Here is a 22,746-nt window from a genome sequence, read left to right on the forward strand (position 1 = left end):
CAAGAAACATCTTAAATATCTTATGTACTGTTAGCACTATAGAATATATATAACATATATAATTTTATTTTTGTTTTCACACATGCTAATGTTTCCAGTATGATAAATGTCTTTTTAAATCCTGCACTTCTTGTCACGCTGTAGATCCACTTCTATTTGACAGTGACTCCTGGACATACATGTCAAGACAAAAATAAATACTGCTGTGATGGCAAATGTTTTAAACTCTTCGGACCTAATACAGTGGCACTTAAAAGACTTTTTAAATACAACAAAAAAGACAATAGTTAAATAGAAACCTGCTTTGACATAGCCATAAAACCTGTGCTACATTTGTGAGATCTGTACTTGTTTCTCCGAGAGCAGCTCCTAATCTTTGAACATGTCACACGTTGCACTCCAGCCCTCCACCCATACCCTTAAAAAAGTCCTTTGCTGTTTTAAGCAAGCATCCCCTCCAGCTGTACATAAGCAACATTGTAATTCCCAAACAATTGAGGTAATTATAAAAATGAATATCATTTATTGTTTTTTTTAATTACTATCATGTCTGGACATTTGCTTTCATACAAAAGTCTGATTTTCAGTATTATGCTTTGCAAGGGCATCCCCTTTGCACCAAGGGAGATAAAAAAGATGTGTCAGGAATTGTGCAAGAATTTTTGTTACCATCTTCAAACCCACAAGAACTCCATAAACGAGATTTTGGTACTGAATCACTACCTGGCATTGTCGAGAAGGGGAAGGGGGCTTATTACACATATTTTCAGTTCCACTTTATTTATTTATTTTTTAAATCGTATCTAACCCAATGCAAGGGGGGAAAAAAAAATCAAAAAAAGAAAGAAATAAATCATCACATTACTGTATGTTACTCTTCAGCAGTCTTTGGAGGAAGTCGGAAACCAGGGTGCTTTTCCCGGCTCCCTCTCTCCCTCCCTCCCTCAAGCCAGCCGATGCAACTCTTCTCCCCGGCGGGGCTCAGCCGCCCCCGAGGGCCATCGGTGGGCACCCACTGCCCTGTCACAGCTGTGGCTTCCTGAGCAACGTTCTGCTGAGGTCCTTCACCTCTTCGGGGCTGCCGACCCTCTCATAGCCCAGCAGGGCCATGGGCTGGTGGCAATACTCCTCGACCTGCTTGATCTGCTGGTAGGTAAGCGCAGTCCTCCAGGCGCTCAGCGCCTGGGTGGCGTTCCTGGCCGACACCACAAAGGGCTTGGAGGAGTAGCCGGGGCCACTGGTCATGTTAAGGGCGAACTTCTCCATCTCTGGGCTGACTGCCAGGTTGACGAAGCCGTACACCTGCCGCAGGGTCTTGATGGGCTCAACCACCAGGTCCTCGTAGCGCACAGCCATGTAGTTGCCCTGCAACCAGTCAGGGGGGTGCAGGGCAGTCTGCAGGGTCTTGGCCATGCTGCTGCAGATGACCTCCATGGCACCCAGGGCATGGTAGTCCGAGCCACCCCCCCCCTCCTTCTTTCCACCCAGCTTGTGTCCAGCATCAAGGAAGGGCATGCGGTGGATGCGGGGGTCCCTACTCCTCACCACCTGCAGGCTCTCCCGGATGAGGCCGTGCCGGGACTTGATGCGGGAGCTGGCGACAGCCCGGGGGTCCCGCACCAGGTGGATGACTTTGAGGTCCAGGGTCGGGTCCCGCATGAGTGGGGCGAGGACGGCCAGGTCAAAGACACGGACACCCTTGATGACCAGCGTGCGATACTTGTGGCACTCCTCCTGGAAGCGGCTGAGGCGCTGCGGGGGACACTTCTTGCACACCCGGTCGTCCACCATGCCCACCACCTCCTTGCGGTAGGCCGGGCAGAGAGGCGAGGAGCAGATGACCTTGTTGGTGGCCGCCCCGAAGATGCCCAGCGTGGTGAGGTTCTTGCCGGCACCCGCCGTGCTGTAGAGCTGAAAGACAGAGAGGTCGCAGCGGTACAGGGAGCTCAGCATGTCGCGGGCCGCCCCTTGCAGCGAGACGGCATCCCCGGGGTACAGCTTCTGCCAGACGTGCCACACCGGCTCGTAGAGGAAGAAGACCTCGGGGTTCTGGTTGAAGAGCTCCCCGAAGAAGGACGACCCCGAGCGCCAGGTGGTGAAGACATAGACCAGCTGCCGCCGGTCGCCCGCCGGACCGCGGCTCCCGGCCGGCGGCGGCGGGGGCGGCGGGGGGCGGTGGCGGGGGGCGGCCGGGGGCTCCTCGCAGCGCCGCGGCTCCCGCCGCCACTTGTACTCCAGCAGGTTGAGGGCAGCGAGGAGCAGCAGGAGCGCGTAGCCCAGGCACAGCGCCAGCGCCTTCCGCCGGCACACTTTCATGCTGGGCGGCGGCGGGGCTAACTGTTGCTCAGCGCCCCGGCGCCCCGGGGCCCGCGGCGGGCAGCAGGGCGCGCCGCCCCCGGCGCCGTCTCCCGGCCGGCCCCCCGCGCCCGGCCCGCATGGCGCAGCCGCCGCGACGGCCCCGCCGCCGCCCCCGCCCCGCCGCTGCCCTACTTAGCAGCCGCGCGGCCACCCGCGCTTCTGCCGCGCCGCCATCGCCGAGCGGCCGGGGGCGCCGCCGCAGCGGAGCTCACGGCGGCCGCCGGGGCGAGGCGGTGCCGCGCTCCGCTCCGCCCCGCAGCGCGGCCGCGGGGGCGGGAGCAAGGGGCGGTGAACGGGAAGGGCGGGCAGGTCCCTGCGCCGCGCCGCGCCGCCAGCGCGCATGGCGCCCCCGCCCCGTGCCGCCGCGGGGAGAGCCCCGACCGCCGCCGCCGCGCAGGCAACCGCCGCCGGGCTGCCGCGGAGGTGCGGCCCGAAATGGCGGCGCCCCGCCCCGCGCTCCCTATTGGCGGCCACCGCCGTCACTCCCCCCGCCGTGCACCGCCGCGCCCGGCCGGCGGAGGCGGCGGTGGAGGTGTCCCTGGGCCTGAGCCAGCCCCGCCGCCCGGCAGCGGTCTGCAGCGCTGTCCCCGCCCGGCCCCTCCCGCCTCTCGGGACAGCCCGTTCCATTCGGTAACGGTCAGGCGGTTACGGCACCCGGCCCCGGCCCGCCCGGGTCTGAAACGCCGGTGTGCGATGGCCGCTGTGAAAAGCTGTTCTCTTGTTGGGGGGGTTTCGTCAGCCCTGCCCGGGGGCAGCAGGCTCCGTCCCCAGTTACGCCTCGGACAGGGAAGCTGCGTCGGTAACAGGAACGGGAAAAAAAAACCCATAGAAGGCCCGAAAGGTCCCAGCTCTGGCCCCCGGCATCGTTAACTTGAGATTTGCAGAAACTCAGATTCTTTCTCAAAGGTCCTCTCATCACTTCTCCAAAAACATCAAAAAACCCCAAACTGAATCTTCCTGATACAGCTCAGACAGAAATCTCTCTTCCTTCCTCAAAAATACCTTTAAAACCGCTACACATACACAGTCCCGGTGTAACTCTTAGGTGCCTGCTGAGGCCCCTTGAGCTGGCACCGCCGGGGTGACGAAGGGCCCGCGAAGCGCACGGTGCTGCCTCGGTAGAGCTGCTCCAGCACCGCCGCTGCAGCCGGGGCGAGTGCCACCGTTTGTCGGCAGCGAGCCCGAGCGGATGGATAACTTGGCACGAAGGCGGGTTTTCTGCTGGGGACAAGCCAGGAGAGGATCGATCCCAGTCCCGCGGCCACGGCTCAACCCTCCCAGCCCCGCGTTTGCCCAGTGAGAACCGAGAGCGGGGCCTGCCCCGGCCCCAGCTGCAGCCACAGCCCCACACCAGACACCCCACGCGGCAGCCAGCCCGCGATGTGCCCAGAAACTCACCACCCCAGGGCAGTTATATACGAGCAGGAGTTTTTCACAACTCCTATGCTTTATAGCCACAGCGTTGTGTGAAGAAGTGTAATGCAAGCAGCAGTGCAGCTCCAGGCAGCACAGGTACTTTGAAGAAGACACACAGCCCTCGAACGCACCCGAAAACAGCACCGGCCCACTTGTGGGACCCCAGACTTCCCCATGCCGCCGGGCTTTGGGCAATGCCCAGTGACTCTGTTATGTCAAGTGGTTCCTCCTTCCCCCCGAGGGAGACCAGAGCAGGCAGAGGGGCGATCACAAGTTACAGAAGCATTTGCTGACTCTCCTTTTTCCATTGCTTTCTTTACCCTGCAGTTCTCACATCCTCGTAGCCTTTCCCACCACTCACAGGATACATATGGCCCACCTCTATAGGGCAGGTGGTAGGTTTGAGGAGCTGGAGGGCTGCGTCTGGCTCAGACACAGACTGATCCTTCCACAATGGATGACACTGACAATAGTTTTTACTTGAACATTTATTTTCTGAATGGCACGGATCCAACACTCAGCACACACTTCTACACTCACAGAGTGGCTAAACCACAAATTCATCTGCTCTGTGTCTTGTCCAGTAGCACTCTATTTAAAAAAAAAAAAAAGGAAGAAAACAGTACAAGAGGGTGAAGGAGCCAAATGTGTAAGCGATCTTTATACCCCTTATCAAAAGGATTTCTACACTCCTCCCAGTTTTTCTACAGGAATATTAACAGCCAAGCTGCCTCTGCAGAAAACCTTACAAGCCCCTTCCAGCCCCAAAGTGAAGAGTAACATCCATAGCAGGAGGGCTCCACTCTTCCCTGCTCACTCCTCTGAGCCACAAAGCTTCGCAGGGCTGGGTGGCAGTGCAAGGGGAGCAGGCAAACCCCCGCTCCGAGACACCACTGCCACCCACACCCCACTGTCCTGTGTGAGATGCAGCCATCAAACCACACGGGACAAGTCAGGGCAGTCATTGCACAAGCTGCCAGTGACTCTGGTAGCAGTATTAAACTGTTACTGTGACTTTTCATATAGAAGCAACTTGTTAATAGCAGAACTAAAACAACCACTAAATATTTGAGAAAAGTCAGTGTTTCATCAAACAGTGAGAGGAAAGGGGAAGCCATTTTTTACCTACAGCACTCCAGAGGAAGCATTTAAAGCCACGCTCCGCAAAACTAATTTGTATCTAGTTGCCAAAATAAATGCAAAGTTTAAACCTGATGAGCTTAGAACAATTGACTTATAACTTTCCAAACACAGTATATAATGAAAAAGGATATACCTTTGAAGCACCTTGCAGCATAAAACTCTTGCAGTTATTTTGTTCTTTATTCCTAAACCTTTATTTCTTCATATACAAAAGGACTTCGCTTATATGCCTTTTATAAAGGTATGAATCAAATATTTATGTGGCTTTACACGCTCACTAAAGATGAGGTGACCTTCACCCAGCTAAAGCAGAAATGTTTATTTTTAATTTTGGAACAGTCTGTAATAGCATCAATTAGGCTGTATTAAATGATGAATAACAGCAGTCCTGAGACAACATAGTTCATAAAACAGTATCCCCCACCAATATTGTACTGCAGCACTAATGCAATAAAGGACAGACTACAGGGAGCAAAAACAATTCATAGCAGTGAAAAATCATTAAAATACCATGAAGTTCAAATTAATCCCTTCTTTCCATTTCACTTGGTTGACAGGTATGAAATTTTGTCCAAAAAACCTACAAAGCCATCTCCAGTTCTTACACAATTTAAAATTTAGCAAGTAGCAAATAAAGATAAGCAAACATGAACTGCCAGTATAACATTTGAAATGAAAAATCTAATCGGTACACCCAAACATTCAAAGCTGTAATTGGCTCCGCACCTTCCCCACCGTTACCCAGCAGCTACGTCTCTCTGAATCAGTGAGTGTATGAGTACTGACAGTAACATTGCTTTCGTTACACTGCTCTGCCTGTACCTAGGAAAACGTGGGTCCAAGCCACTCTTTAATTCGACCTATACGTTGGAAAATGGAATCTTATTTTTCAAAACTGGAGTTATAAATGTATTTATTCTGCACAGATGGACTCAAGCACCCATGCAGAACCCGACTGAAATCAATCAGGTTCAGTGCAGCTGCAATATTCAATCTTCCCAGAACAAGTTTCAGACCTGGTAGTCAAGTTATCACTTTAAGCAACTCAGTATCAATAAATTTTTAATAAGTTTATATGGAAAAGATTTATGCAGCCAACTTTCAATTCACACCAAGTTTGGTGTTTTGTTTTGTTTTTTTTTTTTAAAATCATCTACACATCTGATGCAAAGTATTACAAATATCGACAGCAAAAAAACAGATCACTCACTGCAGATCTGTTGATGAAGCTGAGGCACACTGTTTTGGGCCATGGTCATCGTATACAAATAACTCTCCTCAAAGGGGTTCTGAATTTTTCCTTTTCTTCTGCACTCTGGGATTTAAACTATTTGCTGATCTTCGAGAGTAAGAGTGCAGGCAGGCAAGCGGGCAGCAGTCAGGAAGAGCTGTAATGGTGAGCTCTTGGCTGTGCTGCAGGCTGGCAGGTGTCAACTATTTGGTAAGGCACAGCAGAGTGTGCAGCCAGAGCAATGGGCTGAAACAGTAATTTTAATTCCCACAAGTAGCTGAAAAGTTCACACACACCCAAGTTTAAAAGACAGATTTGTAAAAGCATCCAGAGATTGTACCGATGAATCAACCGTCTATTTCCAAGCGCCAACAAAAATCGTCAGGCAGCTAGCTGGCAGTTATGAACTTCTCTTGGTTTTTGCACTGGAGTAAAGCAAAGATATGTAGACTATTATAGCTAAAAAATTATAAAAGAAAGTGGTGGGGCAGGGTTTTGTAACAATGAGCCCAGGGACAAGATCCTCGCCAAAGAGGACTCTGGTAACTTACCCCACTTGCAGAGCAACCTCCATGATTTTTACAGCTGCCCCCAGACTTAGAAAAAAATACCAAGTCAGTGAAATACTTAAGTATTTGCTTGATTTCAGTCATGGGCTTTAATACTACTGTAGCCAATTGAAAACTGAATTTAAATCAGCACCATGGTGAAAGAGTTATATTTTTTCAAATAATTTATAGGGTAAAGTGTTTTGCTTAGTCTCTCAAACCTAGCTCAGAGCGCAGGTAGAGGGTATCTCAGCAGACGGTTCAGGCTCTGCATGGTCTTACCATCTCGCCTGTGTGCAAAACCAACAGAATAAAAACTGAAGTGGTAAGAGCCACAATAAGTGTGTGAAAGAGGAACATTCTGCAGCTGAACAGATAGACACAGCCCTTCACAAATTTGTTCAGATACTTCAGTGTACATTTTCCACCCTCTATTTTACTTCCTACCAGTCTAGTTTAGGCTCATTAGTTTCAGTATACTAGATCACATATGTCAAATAATAAAACTTTCCTTTCCTCAAAATCTAGAATTTACCATTAAAAAATAAAATCAAAAAACCCCAACACTTATTTCTAGGCTTTACTTTTTAAACATTACATCTTGTTGGCATTGATAGAGCAGAAAAGAATGCATAATTTCCTATGCAGGTAGTTACACACTACAACCCACTCATCGCTCAGATATCAAGAAGGTGGCTGTATTTTCCTCAAACCCTGCAACGAGCAATGTAGAAAAGTGAGGGGTAAGTAACTGTGATTAAAATTCCCCAATTTAAACTATGAGGAAAAAAAATGTAATTTTTTACATTTAATGCTTAATTATTTTATGTTACAGTTTACTATTTTATATTTAGTGATTGTATGTATGATTTTTGCGTGTAATATTTAGACAACCCAAATCCTGGCTAGTTGAATGATTTCTTCCCCTCCCCGAAGCGATACCACCCCAGCCAGGATTCTCCGAGATTCCCCCCCAACATCCCTTCATTTAAGTGATGGGGCTGTGAAAGGTTTGATCCTTATTGGAATGCTTCCCAACTTGATTTTTTTATGCTTTAAGACTTGCCTTTCTCATGTTCACAAGGATGCAGTGGGCACAAGGTGAAGAAGTTTTTCCTAAAGTTAAACTTCAGCAAGACTTTATCTTTTAAAACAAATCATTTTTGGATGAAAAATGGAGGTTTATGCTGTTATACACCTAGTGTGTGATAAATTCTGGGTGTTGGTTAAAAACTCCTGTATCTAGCCTAATCTATCCAGGATAAATACAGAGGCCAAATTCCTCAGCTGCTGCTCAAAATGAGATTCTTAAAACTAACGTGCAAGTTACAGATTGCAAAATGTGAGCAAAGTTTATATGAAATTGAGTAGCTGCCCAAACTTTGAGAGATCTATGAATTTGTTTAAGACTATATTTTGTCATCACCACTAGAAATGGGTGAGAAAAAACTGCACAATAGCCTTTAAAATTAGACACGTTTATATTTTGCACCCTTCCTTTTAGTACGGTGCATAACTTCTAACAGTTTACTCAGTCTCATGCAGTAGTAGCAGCTGATTTCCCTCAAAATACATTTATTTTCAATAATGTTGAAGTTTTTAGCAGCCATTCGATTAAGCGATGGGTGCAGCAAGCTGCCTTCTGAAGTACTCATTTTCTTCTAGGTGTTCCTTCTGAAGCGTGCGTGCAGAAGCTGTGCGGCAGCAGCAGCTGGCATGGACTAAAATTAAACCAGCTGGTCATAAACCAGAACTACATAGCAAAGTGGACAACCTGTCTGTAGCAAGCTGTTCCCCTACCCACCCTCCCCATTTCTCCTTTATATTCACCTCCAGCTGCACAGGTGATATTTTCAATAAAGTTAATTTCAATAAATATTTATAAATTCCTGTCTGTGCAGCTGAAGGAATTCCAGAACTTTATGAACATCCTGAGGACATTGCAGTGTCTTTAAGTCTCTGTTTGACTTTTATTAAAATTAGAAATCTTTTCTCAGCTGTTGTGTAACCAGTTTATGTTCTAAAGGAAATTAAGAGATTCTGCTTTTATAACCGTGTACCTTAAAACAACAGGCAACGTACTGTTTCACATCAAGAGCTTCCAAAACCTTTGCAGGTCACACGTAACAGCTACCTTAGCCATGCACATTAGGTGTGGCTCCCTATAACCAAAACCATCAACCAGAGTTAATTAACGGCTTAGCACCCTCCACCCCCCGGTTTGTCATGCCCAGGAACCCCTAAATCTCTTCAGCTGGTCAGTGCACCTCTCCCCCTCGGTAGCATCCCCACACCGGGGGGCTCTGCCCAGGCGCCAGTGCCACACAGGGCATTACCCCACACCTCCTGCTACACTGCAGGGTTCTGGAGCCTCACTTGCCTTTTGCCTCCCTGGGCAAAGCAGGCAGCAGAAGCCAGGCAACCACATTTCCTTGGATCTAAGCATTCAGATGGTGGAGCAAAATAGCTGGTCCTCAACTACAGATTGGACAAATTTAAATCCCAGGGAAGAGAGTCCCCAATCCTTGTCTTAAAATTTAAATACAGAGCTCAGGACAAAAGAGAGTGACAATTCAGTGTTTCTCACATAACTAACATGCAACATGCTATAAATGACTGTCTAGGAAAGATCTTGAAATTAATCCATTGCATCTCTTGAAAACTCAGTAACATAAATCATTCACTATTAACTCTTGAAAATCTTCAGGATTTGAGAAAAAGGGACTCTTTATCTGTAACATTATCAAATTTCTACTCCATATCACAGTGAGGACTTTCGACAGGCTGGTGTGAAAGATCAGCACCCCTGGTGAAACCTCACTGCCTAGAAATCAGGCATTATTGTAAACATTTTTTTTTTTAAATTATCTAGTATGGTTACCCTCTGTAAAAACAGAGGACGAGACTCCACAGCCTCTCAGTTCAATAATGTCCAGAATTCAATCCCAGTCTCATGTCTTAAATTTTATAGCCAATTCTTTTCCAGAGTTTGCCCAAGGCAATATTCTCCATTCAGTTATCAGCAGACAGTTCTTTTCCCATAGTGCAGGGAAGATAAACTAAAATGCCAGGAAAAAATAAGTCACCAGCAACCCAAGAGATGCAGATTTCATTATGAAAATGACCAGTATCAGCTGTAATAAAAACCTCTATACCATAATAAGTTCAGAAGGTTCATCTCCAGTTTCTGAGCTTCTAACACTGTGCTGTTAGCTGTCATAGCATCTAGCAGGTAAAAAATATCTGGCTAAATCATTCCTGAAACATCAAAGATGTACCTTTTTAGCACTGCTAAAAAGATGAAAACTGATTTCCACCTCCAGTTATGACATGGGTGATGATCTTGATTGCTGGTAATGATCCTGGAAGTCGAATCCTGAGCACAGCCTAATTCCCTGATCCATCTTCCACAAATCCAAACTGCATTCATGAATTCCACCCTCCTCTTCCCATGCCAGCTACATTTTATACCCAGAACAGTCTTGTCATACAGAATTAACCTATTCTGCTAGGTTAAATATTTTCATGAAAGATTTTTGAGACCTATTATGTAGACCTTACACTTACCCTTTCTCCATGCTCACCTTTCTGCAGGCCACTTACCATACAGAATTTTTAATGACCAAAGTCTGAGACCTAGGTCCACGCTCAGAAGCCCAAGAACCAGAATCAGGAAACAGATTCCACACTTGCTTGCAGGCAACCTCTTAACAAGGTCTTGAAGTGTAAAATTGATGGTCTGTATTTAAGGCAAGCAGCTACAGGAAGTTTTCCAGTCCACACAAGAGTAAAAAATAAAAATAGAGCAAGTAGGTCCAGGGATATCACAACATACCGTGTTTCTTGACTGTGAGCTCTAAGTGAAGATTGTCAGTAACTGGGACTTGTAATCTCTCCCCCAAATGAAGGCTCTGGGCTCTAACACATCAGAAGTTCATATTCCAGGATTTCCCATCTTGTAAGGGCATATGAGGTCTCTCTCTTCTTTTTGGTCTTTCACAGATCTTGCAGAAACTAAGTTATCTTGGAGGCATTTGCTCCTCTCAGACTTGGCTGATGGGTTCAAGCGTCACTGAGGAAAAGGGGAGACAGAGAGAGGCACAGCCAGTGTAACAGCTCACCACTGCTAAGAGAGATGGCTCCAGTTCTGCATTTCCTTCCTTCCACGTACCTCATCACATAAACCTGCCTACCCTGTGCTCATCCTACCTTTCCACATGGAAAGTGATTAAACAAGTGCTAGAGCTGGTGGTGGGAAAGCGACAGGAGTATATGACCAGAGTAAAGTGAGAAGGATGCAGAATGCAGCATCAATTCAGCCCATCTTATAAAAACACACGCTCCAAATGGAAATACTGTAGATGAAGTTGCATGTTACAAGTGAACCATTACCAAAAACGAGGACCATCCTTCTCAGTGTCCGCCCCTGTTTCCTGCACTGAGTCAATTCAACTCACTAAGCCACCAGAAAGTCAACCAAGTGAAAACAAGCACACAAAAAAGCCTTTTCCCTTAATGAATTGAACTGGCTACTCACAGGGCACAAAAGGCAGCCGAGGACAGAAAAGTAAGAGAACAGGAGGCACAGGGAAGGCAGGAACAGGGCCTGCACCCCACAGCAGCAACAAGCTGTGACACTGGCCCAGCCATAACACCCAACCTCATGCTACAGCATGACACAGGCTCCGTTTCCTTCGCCTGATGTTCCTGCAAACTGTTACAGGTACTGAAAAGCTGCTCATCATCTCAATATCCGAGCAGCAGTTCCAAGTGGGAGGTTTTGTCTGTTCCATAGAGGATTATACAAGCAACTACGCAGTGAGCAGCCCATGCCTCGTTAATGAGGTTCTGAGAAGCAAAGAGGTCACTGTTAACAGTGGAACAGCAACAGCAATTACAGTTCAACAGCTCAGGCGGAATCAGCATCAAGCAGCAGAAGAGCTGGCAAGGCCAAGAAACTGCCCTTAGCATAACACACACGAACACCACTCTTTTCCAGGTTAAAAATAAAGCCATTTCTGGATATCAGCAAAATGACAATTTTATTGTCGCCATGTCATTGGAAAAATTTTCTGCATAAAATACAAACCAAAATCAAGTAAGACAAAAAAGTTCATGTCAAACTACCATTTCCTCTTTAAATAACCACAGACAGAAAACTTTCCAGCTTATGACAGTTACACGGTAAAACATCCCTGCACAAGATTAGACATCAGAAGTGACCCATGAAAACTGACTGTGCTGACAAAAGCAGGTGGAGGAAAAAATAGTATGCAATTGTTTAAGACTTCTGCATCCTACATGGGAAAAATACACGTGGACAAAATTAAATTAGCATTTTAGTTATGGTTCTTACAAGAGTGGCTTTACTGAGGAGCAGCAGTTACTGCAGTGGCATGAACCAGAGGTATATGGAAAGTCTTGCAATAGCTCATGCCGCAATGAGAACAAAAAGAAATTTTCAAATACTACTATAAGCTGTTTAAATAAAATACAAGTTTATGAACTCAACAGCCTGATTCAGAAAAGTAAACTCTCAGATAATTTTCAGGGTTCGACTGCTAGTATCAGGTTTGTAATTTGATAAATCTCATGATACTCAGCAGCTGATTTTAAAAGAAACCTGTAAAATTCTCATCTAGATTATTCCACTGCTGCTGTCTTCACCTGTATTCACTTCTCTTGTGGGACCTTCATAACTGCCCCAAAATCTAGATTTTTCAACAAAGAAAATACATAGAAAGTAGATGAATCTTTACTAAAAAGGCAGCAATTCAAATACTCTTCAAAACTACCTTTACTTTAACACAGCCAAATGTGTGTTTCCTTAGGTAAGTATTCAGTGTAGACCCACAACAGCTGAGAAACATCTCACCCCAAACTCCTCAAGCGGCTATATGAAAGTACAGCAAGCCAGCAATCTAAAACCAGATACAAGTTCAGACCTTAATCTATCTGCAGAAATACAACAATTCCAATTTTTATTTATTAAAAGCATTAATTCCACCAAAGGACTGTAAATGCCTGTGGAGGAAAAACCCACTCGCAAGCTGCCTAAAGTGATCAACAATGCTCAGAACAGATGTGCCATTTTTGGCTGATCTTGCTTTTCTCATCACAAGATTCTATTTTTTAAGTCATGTTGCACGAACTCCTTCAAGATACCTTCCTCTCACAGGCACAGTTCAGAGACAGCACCATTTTCTTTTCAACATGCCAAGAACACGCCTCAGACACGGGTTGATCCCCAAGAATCCCCTAAGGATAAAACGGGATTTCCTATTTTAGTGCTCCATAACTTAGACGTCTCAGGCAATACTCATGCCACAGTGGAGGTCTGATACAATTTTTACACAGTTTCAGCTATAAAATCTGCCCCAGAAAATTATTAAATAAAACCAGCACAAATTTGAAAGCTATCCCAATGGTGGGGATAATTGTAAGTTCATAACTGAAAAAACTTGGGAGTAGTTTTACATGCACCAACTTCAAAGGTGCTTCGGTAGAGCTGCTGTATTACTACAGAAGGTGATTTGTAAATGCAAAAAGGAGGAGTACATTAAGTGTCACTGGGACAGATGAACTCACGTTAGCGACAGTTGCGATTCTAAATATATGCTTTGGAAAACATCATTTGTTACCCTTGTTCGTAAGTGGTTTATTCTTACACTTCAAAAACTCCAAGGGGGAGGCGGGGGGAGAACACTTGCGTGGGGCCTAGTGCCCAAATAATAACCTGTCATTGACTTTCAGAAACCAACTCTTCCTCAAATAGTATTACAAAAGGTATATGCAGCTGGTGTGCAGAAATGTCAAAGGAAGTCACAGTTTTAAAAAGGCTGTTCAAATATAAACACTTCTGTAACACTGGTAAGGAAAGATTTTAATTGTCAGAAGGAGACTCTCTGCAACCAAGTAGCTTTTCTCCACTGAGACAGGGCCCACACGCTCAGAGCAGGAGAGTCTAAGCCTTACAGAGACGCTCGCAGAGGCCAGGAGCGCTTCAGAAAAAACAGAGATGAATTTGCAGCTCCGCACCTAGAAGGCCTTTGCATAAATACCTGAGTGTCCTGTACAGCACTGCAGAGGCTTCACCAAAACGTACCAGCACGACAGTCTCTAGCACACACCTGGGTCTATACCACGTACGTTCCGTTTCTGATGTGATCCCACACTGAGATGGGCCTCACCAGCCGCTGCTTGAGGCTGCAGGGGGGTTACTCAGCCGCACCAGAATGCGGCTGTAGCAAGCTACGCTCCCTTTCGCTGCTTTGGATAAACCTGAACACTAAAGCATGAATATTTACCTCTGATATCATCTGTAAGGCAGGGCAGGAGAGGACAGAGAAGCCCCTTATCCACTCACGCCTCCTCCCCGTCCCAAAGCGAAGGCTCAGCCGCTCACTGAAGGGGTGTTAGAGCCCCAGGGGCTCTCTCTGCCTGTAGTCACAAAATCCATTTGCAAACACTGCATTGCACCTCCGCAGAGGTGCTTTTTTTCCCAACAAAGATTCATCTCAGTGCTACTTTTTGAATCCCAGGATCAGTATTTCAGTTACCCCTATCCTACATCACCTAGATGATTTTTCACCACTTCACCCCAAAGAGCTGCAGAAACACAAGTCACACTGTAATGGCACACTGCAACTACACCTTGTCACTGCAACGTGACCCAAGGAAAAATACATTTCACAGGCAGCCTAATTTTTAGTCTTCAATATTAATTTGCATCTTTTACAAAAGATTTGTTACCAGATGCTGTCTCCCCAACCCGTTTCTTTGCAGAAAAGCCAAGCTATAAACAAAAGTATTTCTAAAAGAAGGGAAGAAAATGAAGAGTAAGTAGGAGCAAAAGATGTTCAACAGGAGAAAAAACAGGCATCCAGTTAAGTATACAGATTCTTAATTGCTCTTAAAAGACTATTAGGTACAAAACAGCTTTTCTAAAGCCCAGTATATGAAGGAAAGAACAAAAGGTATGAGAATGGTATTTAGAGAATAAAGATACTGAAAAAAGGTATTGCATAATAAAACTGCTACAAAATAAAGTCTAACGGGTGTGCTCCTTTGGCTCTCTAGCTGATTGACTTGAGCTTTTTATAATCACTGATGAGAATTTTACAAAAGCTGAAATCAAAATTAATTATTGAAAAGTATGGCTAACCTATAATGCTAAGTGATTTTCTACCCTGAGGATTTTCAGCTATTAAATGAAATACACAATTGATTCTGAAGATAGAATATTCCTGCGGCAAACTACCTTTAGTCTCACCTCACCTAGAACATTGCCATTTATCGCTTCTCTATTTATAAACAGCTACAAGAAAAAAGTAATAGTTTTAAAGAAGTTAACCAGATCTGAAGTGAAGATCTTACTATTGGAAAGTTACAATTCTCCCTGTCCCCAGCTATTTTAGTGCCTACTTTTTGCTCTAGAAAACCTCATCTAGTCTATGCCAGGTGTGAATACACAGCATTTAAGAAAAAAAAACCAAACAAACAAACTTAGTTTCTAATAGTTTAGCTACCAAAATCTGTACATCTGAAACACCTTATGTTATAGGGAGAAAGAAAAATATAAACTCTGCATATTTCTACAACATTCTTTACAATGTAATATAAACAGATAAGGTGTATTCTTTTCTCACTAATACATCTATTTAATACTCATTCTAATAAAGTCTTTATACTACTCATGCATTCCCCATATTTTCAGTATTCCAGATCATCTCTCAGTTCTCATTAGCAAAGATAATTCTCCACTTAATTCTGACATTTGCAACTATTTATATAATCTTATAACAAAGTCTTCTATCAGGAAAAAAATGGAGAAAATTTTTTTTAATTAAATATGCATGTTTTTCAAAAGACATTTTAGATCCTGCTTCTGAAAGTGTTGCCTCATAAGCTATATACATGTACAACATAAGATTTTCCCCAGCACATTTACAAAATTCTAACAATGTAAAACCTGTAGATACACAAGTATAATAGCAGGCCACCATCCAGCACTCTGTGCCTGTAATGAAATACAGCTTTTGCTTTTAGAAACAGTTCACAGGAGGCCAGATCCCTTTTTAATTTTCTATTTTTATTAGTCTCCCCACACCTCCAAGTATAAACATCGAATCCTCCCCATTTCTCATCCCTCCCCGCCTTCCACCCACAGAAAGGTTGCATGGTAAGAGACCAAGGTGAAGTGATTTAAAGCCACATCAATGCCTAACACAAAACAGCTTTGGAGAAGGGAAAGCCTAACATTAAAAAAAAAGAAGTTAAAACAGCCCCTTAATTCCAAAATACTAATAAATAAAGTATGTAATAAAAAAAAATTTTTTTCCCCATTTTGAAGAATTTCCACAAGAGAGGAATAAATTCAATAAAATAATGTAAAAGCTGTCCTTAAAATCAGTTTTAGAAAACAATAGTGTACTGTAGGTTGCAATTATTGTACCTATACTTAAGGAAGAAGTCATTCAGCCTCAGGCTTGCTGTCCTTTTATTGTTCTGCATGCATGCCATAAATATGGCTTGTTATTGATACATCATATATATATGATATAGATACACATACATATGATGCATGTCTGCAGAGGCCCTTTTTTAAGAATGAACAAAAACATCACTCTGGTGTCACAAATATTCCCTGCAATTAAAACAGAAATATGAAGCAAAAATCTACTTGTAAAGCTTATCACAGTAGGTACCAGACTGTTCAACCATTCTTACAGTAAAATATCATGGGAGGAAAGAAAACCCATCTACTGGATAACGAGTGCTTTTACCTGGATAGTCAAACTAGTGAAAACAGGAACAGTGCTACCACTATACTGAAAGATCTAAGCACCATAGTATGTCTGAAATACACAGTACTTCCAAACAAACTATGAATTCCTTTAGAAATCTGTATCACCAGTGGGGCAAGAAAACAACATCTTAATTTTCTGTTCAGATTTTATTTGAAATCTAATTCAAATTGTCAAAGCTACAAAAAGGGGGAACATTTGAGTTATTTCTGCTATGTCACAACATTCTAAAACAAAGTATCACTACTGCCAGCAGATCAGTTACACACATTTCTGATGAATCTTCTAAACACAAAAATGTTTCATTTGGAAAATAGTCACAATGAAGGTATTTTGTACAATATAAAACAATGACAGGTCTACAGATGCTGATACTCATGAGTATACACGTGCATTCACAAAAAAAAAAAAAATCAGGAATGCTCTTTTGTTTTTTTAACAGACTGTTCAGGCACAAAAACAAAACCGCATTTCCAGTAAGTGACAGCATCATAAAAAATATTAACATTGTCAGTGTTTGCTTTTCTTTGACTTCTTGTGAGATCTGTGTGGAGAACGGGACTGAGACCTGGATTTTTTCCCTGACTTTTTAGGGGATCTGGATCGTGATCTTCTTGATCTTTTGGGTGTCCTGGAGCCAGATGGTGACCTGCAAAAAAAATGAAGTTTTATGTCAAATACTAATTGATAGTACCAACTTTATCCACAGTTATTTGGCACTCATTTATAGAGCTAAACAAGGTAGAAAGTATTTTTCTCTTGTAAGGGGAAGTAACAGAACAGCATCTTGCTTTTGAGAAGAAAGCAACTTCTGCATCATAAGGTTTTTAATATATTTTGTGCATAACTTCAGTGCTTAGAATCCACAAGAAAAATAACACCAACTCCCTCTTAAACCAACATAAGGAATTCACAACCTTCCACATATGCCTCAGTCACCTTGGCTCTTGTACTAATAGCAGCCTATATCCATACAGAAGGGAACAGAAATGAAAAATTATGTTGAATTATATTATGCTGAAATATTTTGATTCTCAAACATGTTCAGCTTGTGATGTAACCCGACAGAAAAAGAATGTACACTGAATAAACTTACTGTCATCTACCCCACACCTCATACATTAATCTGATATCATCTAAATTGAATGACCATCATATTAACTTTAAAAAAAAAATCTCAAATACTTTTCTACTTCTATTTGAATTCCTAACTTATAGCACAAGAATGTGGTTACTGTAAATACATACTATGATTTTCTCAACAGCATCAAGAGAATTTTCCTCAGTATGTCTGAGGAATCTTACATCAATAAGATATTTTACACCTCTAAAAGAAGTGGAAGCTGAACTTTTGAGTTTTGAGCTACAAAAGCATAAATATAATAATAAAATCTCACCCCAAGTTTACCATTAACTAGAGACAAATATTTGTGTCAGTCTGGAGATTAGACAACACCTACTTCGGAAACAAAAAAAACCAGAAGCAGTATGTAGTCTAGATTTTTTAATTAAAAAACAAACCATGGGAGAGGAGCTTCATGTAAGAAAATCATCAGTGAAAGACTGCATGCTCACTATAATTCTAGAAGTTCTATGGGCTACAGCAGATTTGTCCTTTGAAAATAAAGAGCTAACAAAGCAGAGAGGTGGTTTCATTTAAAGCAGTATTTCTCAAAATTATCAGTAAACAGATAAACAAGAACACAGAAGTGAACAGTCTTGAGCTATCAAGGCAGGAGGCTGTATACATTTCAGATACCAAGTGTCCAAAGATATTAACCAGGAACATGCAATATAGTCTATTATGAGAGAAAATACTTGTGTATCAAATATGCTCTGCTACAAAACACACAAACAAAAAAACCAAACCAAAACACACCTATGTACTTCACTTTCCTACAACCTGAAATAGAGAAGATACCAGCTTACCTTTTGGCTTTTTTACTGACATCTCTGGGAGAATCTTTATGTGATGACCGAGAACGTGAACTCTCTTTGTGGGAGCGTTCAGAGCGCTCCGAGCGTTCCGATTTCGGTGATGGAGATTTTGCTCGTCTACTGCCACTGCTGCGAGATGGGCTAGGTGAAGCACTGTGTCGCCTTTTCCTTTGTAAAGAAAGCAAACAGTTACGTACATACACATGCAAAGACATGAAAATGTATATTAAGAAAATGGATTCCTTCCTGTAGATATTTTCTTTTGCCAATGTAACATTAGATTCCTTCAAGTAATTAAAAAGCAGTAGGCTTTTTATTACTTAAAAAAAAAAAAATCAAGTTCAAAATGTCCCCCCAGACTTTCTCTGTTTGAAAAAAAAATAACAAAAAACACTAAGGCCTGTGACTGATCTTTGTATATTGCCAAGAGTTTGGCTATACAAGATTAGAGCGCACAGTCAACTACCCTAAAACTAGCTGTTTTGAAGAATTTTCACTATGACATGAATAACATGTAAACTACTGCAAATAATTTGTGGTACAACTTCAGTACAGTTTTCGGAGTACTACACTGCTGCCAATTTACTGCCAAAGAGAGTTAAATATACTCCATTTTTAACTAGTCATTATTTTACCATGTTTCCACAGGGCCTAAATGAGCCAAAAGGGGATTATATTCAAAAGGACGTATTCTACAGGTCACTTGGGGCAGGATAAAAATGACAAGTCCTTTAAAATTTTGAAACACATTTTAATATCCAAAGCTTGTTTTTTTTTGTTGTTGGGTGGGGTTTTTTGTTTGGGTGGTTTTGTGTTTTTCTTTTAAAATAAGATGCATGATACAACGTAATTTCAAGGCTGCCACCCTATACAAAGATACTAACTATGAGGTTTTTCCTCCCATCCACTTTTCTCCAAGGAAAGCCATACCTCTCTTTTCTTGTTGGTGTACATTCCTCCTTCTCTTTCTTATCTTTGGACCTGGTTTCAGATTTTTCCTTGTCCTTTTTGTCTCTGTCCCGTTCTCTTTCCAACTCTTTTTCTTTTTCCTAAATTATTAGAAGCATTCATGATTTTAGATGAGGTGTGACTAATTATTAAGTAAAGACAATCAAGCTAATCACAAACAGCAAAAAAGCAAGCACTGAAGGAACACAGCACATAATCTGGGAAGGAACTAATGGTCACACTATAGCCGCTCTCCAAATCTTTGCTACTGCTTTGTACACAGCAGAAACATTTATTGTAACACAAACACTGACAAAAACATGAACGATGTCACCCTATGTCAGCAAGTCTGAGTATCTAATTGGAAATGAAGAGTCTTCAATTTTACAAATTTCAGGGAAACATTACAGCTGCAATAGATTTTCTAAACTGAATTAAAGGTGAAAGAATACCAGTAACCTCTTTCTACTTAAAACATATGCATTCATGTTCATTAATCCAGATTGAAAATTGAGATAATCTCATAACTACAAGACATTTAAAGACAAAACAAAAATACAACAAACAAGATTCTGCAATAACATCTACTCTGTCAAAAAAAAACACAAATATGGTCCATTCCTATATACCAACAGGACCATTTTGAAAGAAAATATATACCCTGAGCACACTTTGTTTGTCTGTCAAACAGAAAGAAAATTAGTTACACAAAAATAAACCTGAACGATCAGCAAGTCTGAACACAAAGATCAAGAGATGTGCTTCTTTCAGTACTAGCATAAAAACAAATTTCTTCCATGTCAAAAAATAAACAGATATTCCCTGCATACCCCATAAAGAAGACAAAGAAGGGATGATTTAGCTAAGTGAAAGAAAGAGGAGGAAGGGGAGGAAAAAAAAAAGGAAGGGGGAAGATAATAACACAAGTGCAGGAAATACCAGGACAGCTATACTAATCTAGTCTCACATTTTCTTTACATGCAAGACTTAGCAGTAAAATTTTAAAGTGTCCCTTATCATTATACCTACTATTGCAAACTATTGTTAGATTCCACTAAAATCAATGGGATCTTAAGATGTCCCTGGCTTATTTGATAGCATAACTAATTATTTCATCTTGATAAATAGGAATAAGCAGTATTTTAAATAGCTATAAGTTCCTATTCTCTTAACAAAATACAATACTAGTAGGAAATTTACTCTTGGAAAGCTTATTCTGTAGTAAATTAGACAAAAAACAATGACCAACCACCAAGTTCATGGGAAATGCAATCAGAACCAGTATTACATTATTATTCTTATTATACAAACTAACTTTATTATGGCACTAAAACAAAAGATAAAGTTATTCCCTTAACAATGGGGTGGTTATTTTTTTAAGAACACCTGTTATCATTAAAATGAAGTATTTCTTAACTAAATGCTAGTTAAGAAATACTTCATTTTAATGATAACAGGTGTTCATCATTGAAAGTGAAAACAGAAAAGTATGATAATTATTAAATATCTAAAATATTGCAATCTAGTTGAACTAATTCAACACGAGGCATCTAATGAAGTTATCAGGATTACAGTTTCTATTTTTTTAAGCTACTGTCTCACCAAACATTCTGTGCTTACTGTACAGATCACTTCTTTCTCCAATTACAGAAAACACCGAGGAAGTGAAAAGTTTTAGGACACAACTACATTTAAAAGGAAAGTTACTTGTAAAAATTGAAGTCTTAACTGCTAACATCAACCTCCAAATGAGTAAATCTCCTTCAGGGATCAGCTTGCTTAATTTTTACACATCTCTTTCTTCAAGATACTGTGCAAAATTACTTTAGTGAATTAGTCAGATATTGAGCACCACACAACACAAGCAAGTGACAGACAAACACCTGGTGAAAACTGCCTACTGTATTTAGCTTCCAAGCAACTGCATCGGTACCTAATTTCATCACTGATCTGTCAGGCTGGGAAACCATATTAGAGAAGCAACTGCCACTTACTCTCCCTCACTAAATACATTGTCCAAACAGGTTACATGTTCTTTCGTTAGTTTCAAAGATTCAAGATCCCGTGACATCACATACATGATGCTAACTTTTATAGCTGCTCTGACTTCATAGTCCAGAGAGGACTACTAAAAATGGTAATGGTACAGAATTATTCACTTTTGTGTGACAGTATGAGCTGGAATTACCCAGGAAATCTTAGACACTGGAGAATCAGAAACACATATGCTGCTTAATACTATTCTCTCTCTTCCTTTGGAAGCCTTTAGCACAATGGATCAATTACTAAAAGCAAAATTCAAGGTCTGATGAAGATCTTCAATTGACAGCTCTCCCTTTCCTTTCCCACACCTAACAGTTTGCTTTATGTAGTAGATCCAGAAGTGACCTCTTTAAGCTTTCAATATGTTCTAATGATACTCATCTGTACAGTGTGAAATACTATACTATTTTGATTAAAAAGAGAGATTACATCTACTCTGCAGAAAGCACTTGGATTTAGACATGCAGTTGACATTACCATAGAATTTTAACGAGACCCATGTGTTGTTACACTTAATGCCACCTTACATTTGATAAACTCAATAAAAGCCTATCACAGAATCAGAGCCAAACATAAAGAACATTTCTTACCCTCTGGAGCAGCTTGTCTCTATAGTGTTCAACCTGTTCCTGAAAACTCTGGCCTGGTTTCTTGGGTCTTTTCCCAGACTCTAACTCATCCTGAAACTTCATGACCTTAAGCTGTGAAAATAATACTGACCATTAGATTATTTGGCTTATTATTATCCAGTTAGGCAGGTGGCTGAAAATGAAATTTCCATGATTTATCATCCGTGTTCTTCATTCTTTCTATACAAGTTTGTGCACAAAAAGTTACTGATTTTATTTAAACTGGATCAAAGCAACAAAACCACACACTCATCTGCAGGCATCTGCAGTTGTTTACAGACATGTTAAGAACTAAAAATAAAGGGATTTTTTCTGTTATTCTACTAAATTATGTTTCCATCATTAGAACACTGTACCCTTATATTTCTTAGATCATTATCTGTTTTTTTTCTTTCAAAATGAGATCATTTACTGCAGGTGTCTTAATATATTGTTTCAACTTCTTTTGTCTACTCCAAGTTTTCCTTCAGAAACTGCCTTTTTTCCATTTAACCCTAAATATTAAAATCAAATGACTGACATAATTAGGACATAAACCAAATGCATCTCCTTTTTCAGGGCTGTTTGCACAGAGTGGCTGATTTGAGAAGTGATTTTTACTAACATAATACTCTTTCATGTGCTATCAAGCTTAGCAACAAAATTCAGTTCACCAGTGCTGCTAAGTGTAACACTAAATTTACTGC

At 42.0% G+C, this 22,746-nt stretch overlaps 2 protein-coding genes across 7 annotated transcripts in view; both read right to left on the minus strand.

The window, feature by feature from the left end:
• Window positions 1-516: 516 nt before the first annotated feature.
• Window positions 517-2,382, minus strand: CHST2 (carbohydrate sulfotransferase 2). The gene has a single exon (XM_068406488.1). It carries the CDS (start codon window positions 2,314-2,316, stop codon window positions 1,024-1,026), a length of 1,293 nt encoding a protein of 430 aa, XP_068262589.1. The 5' UTR covers window positions 2,317-2,382; the 3' UTR covers window positions 517-1,023.
• A 9,369-nt stretch (window positions 2,383-11,751) lies between these two features.
• The window catches only part of U2SURP (U2 snRNP associated SURP domain containing), a 56,161-nt gene continuing 45,166 nt past the window's right edge, over window positions 11,752-22,746 (minus strand). For 5 of the 6 annotated variants that reach the window (XM_068406010.1, XM_068406009.1, XM_068406008.1 and 2 more), the window contains 4 exons: window positions 22,022-22,132; window positions 19,371-19,489; window positions 18,432-18,608; window positions 11,752-17,151 (listed from right to left, as the gene is read on the minus strand). In XM_068406010.1, the coding sequence (XP_068262111.1) occupies window positions 17,013-17,151; window positions 18,432-18,608; window positions 19,371-19,489; window positions 22,022-22,132 (546 nt within the window). In that variant the 3' untranslated portion in view covers window positions 11,752-17,012. The remainder of the gene's footprint in view (window positions 17,152-18,431; window positions 18,609-19,370; window positions 19,490-22,021; window positions 22,133-22,746) is intronic. The other variant, XM_068406011.1, reaches the window with a different exon arrangement.

Source organism: Nyctibius grandis, chromosome 8 (genome assembly GCF_013368605.1).
Source record: "Nyctibius grandis isolate bNycGra1 chromosome 8, bNycGra1.pri, whole genome shotgun sequence".
NCBI lineage: Eukaryota > Metazoa > Chordata > Aves > Nyctibiiformes > Nyctibiidae > Nyctibius > Nyctibius grandis.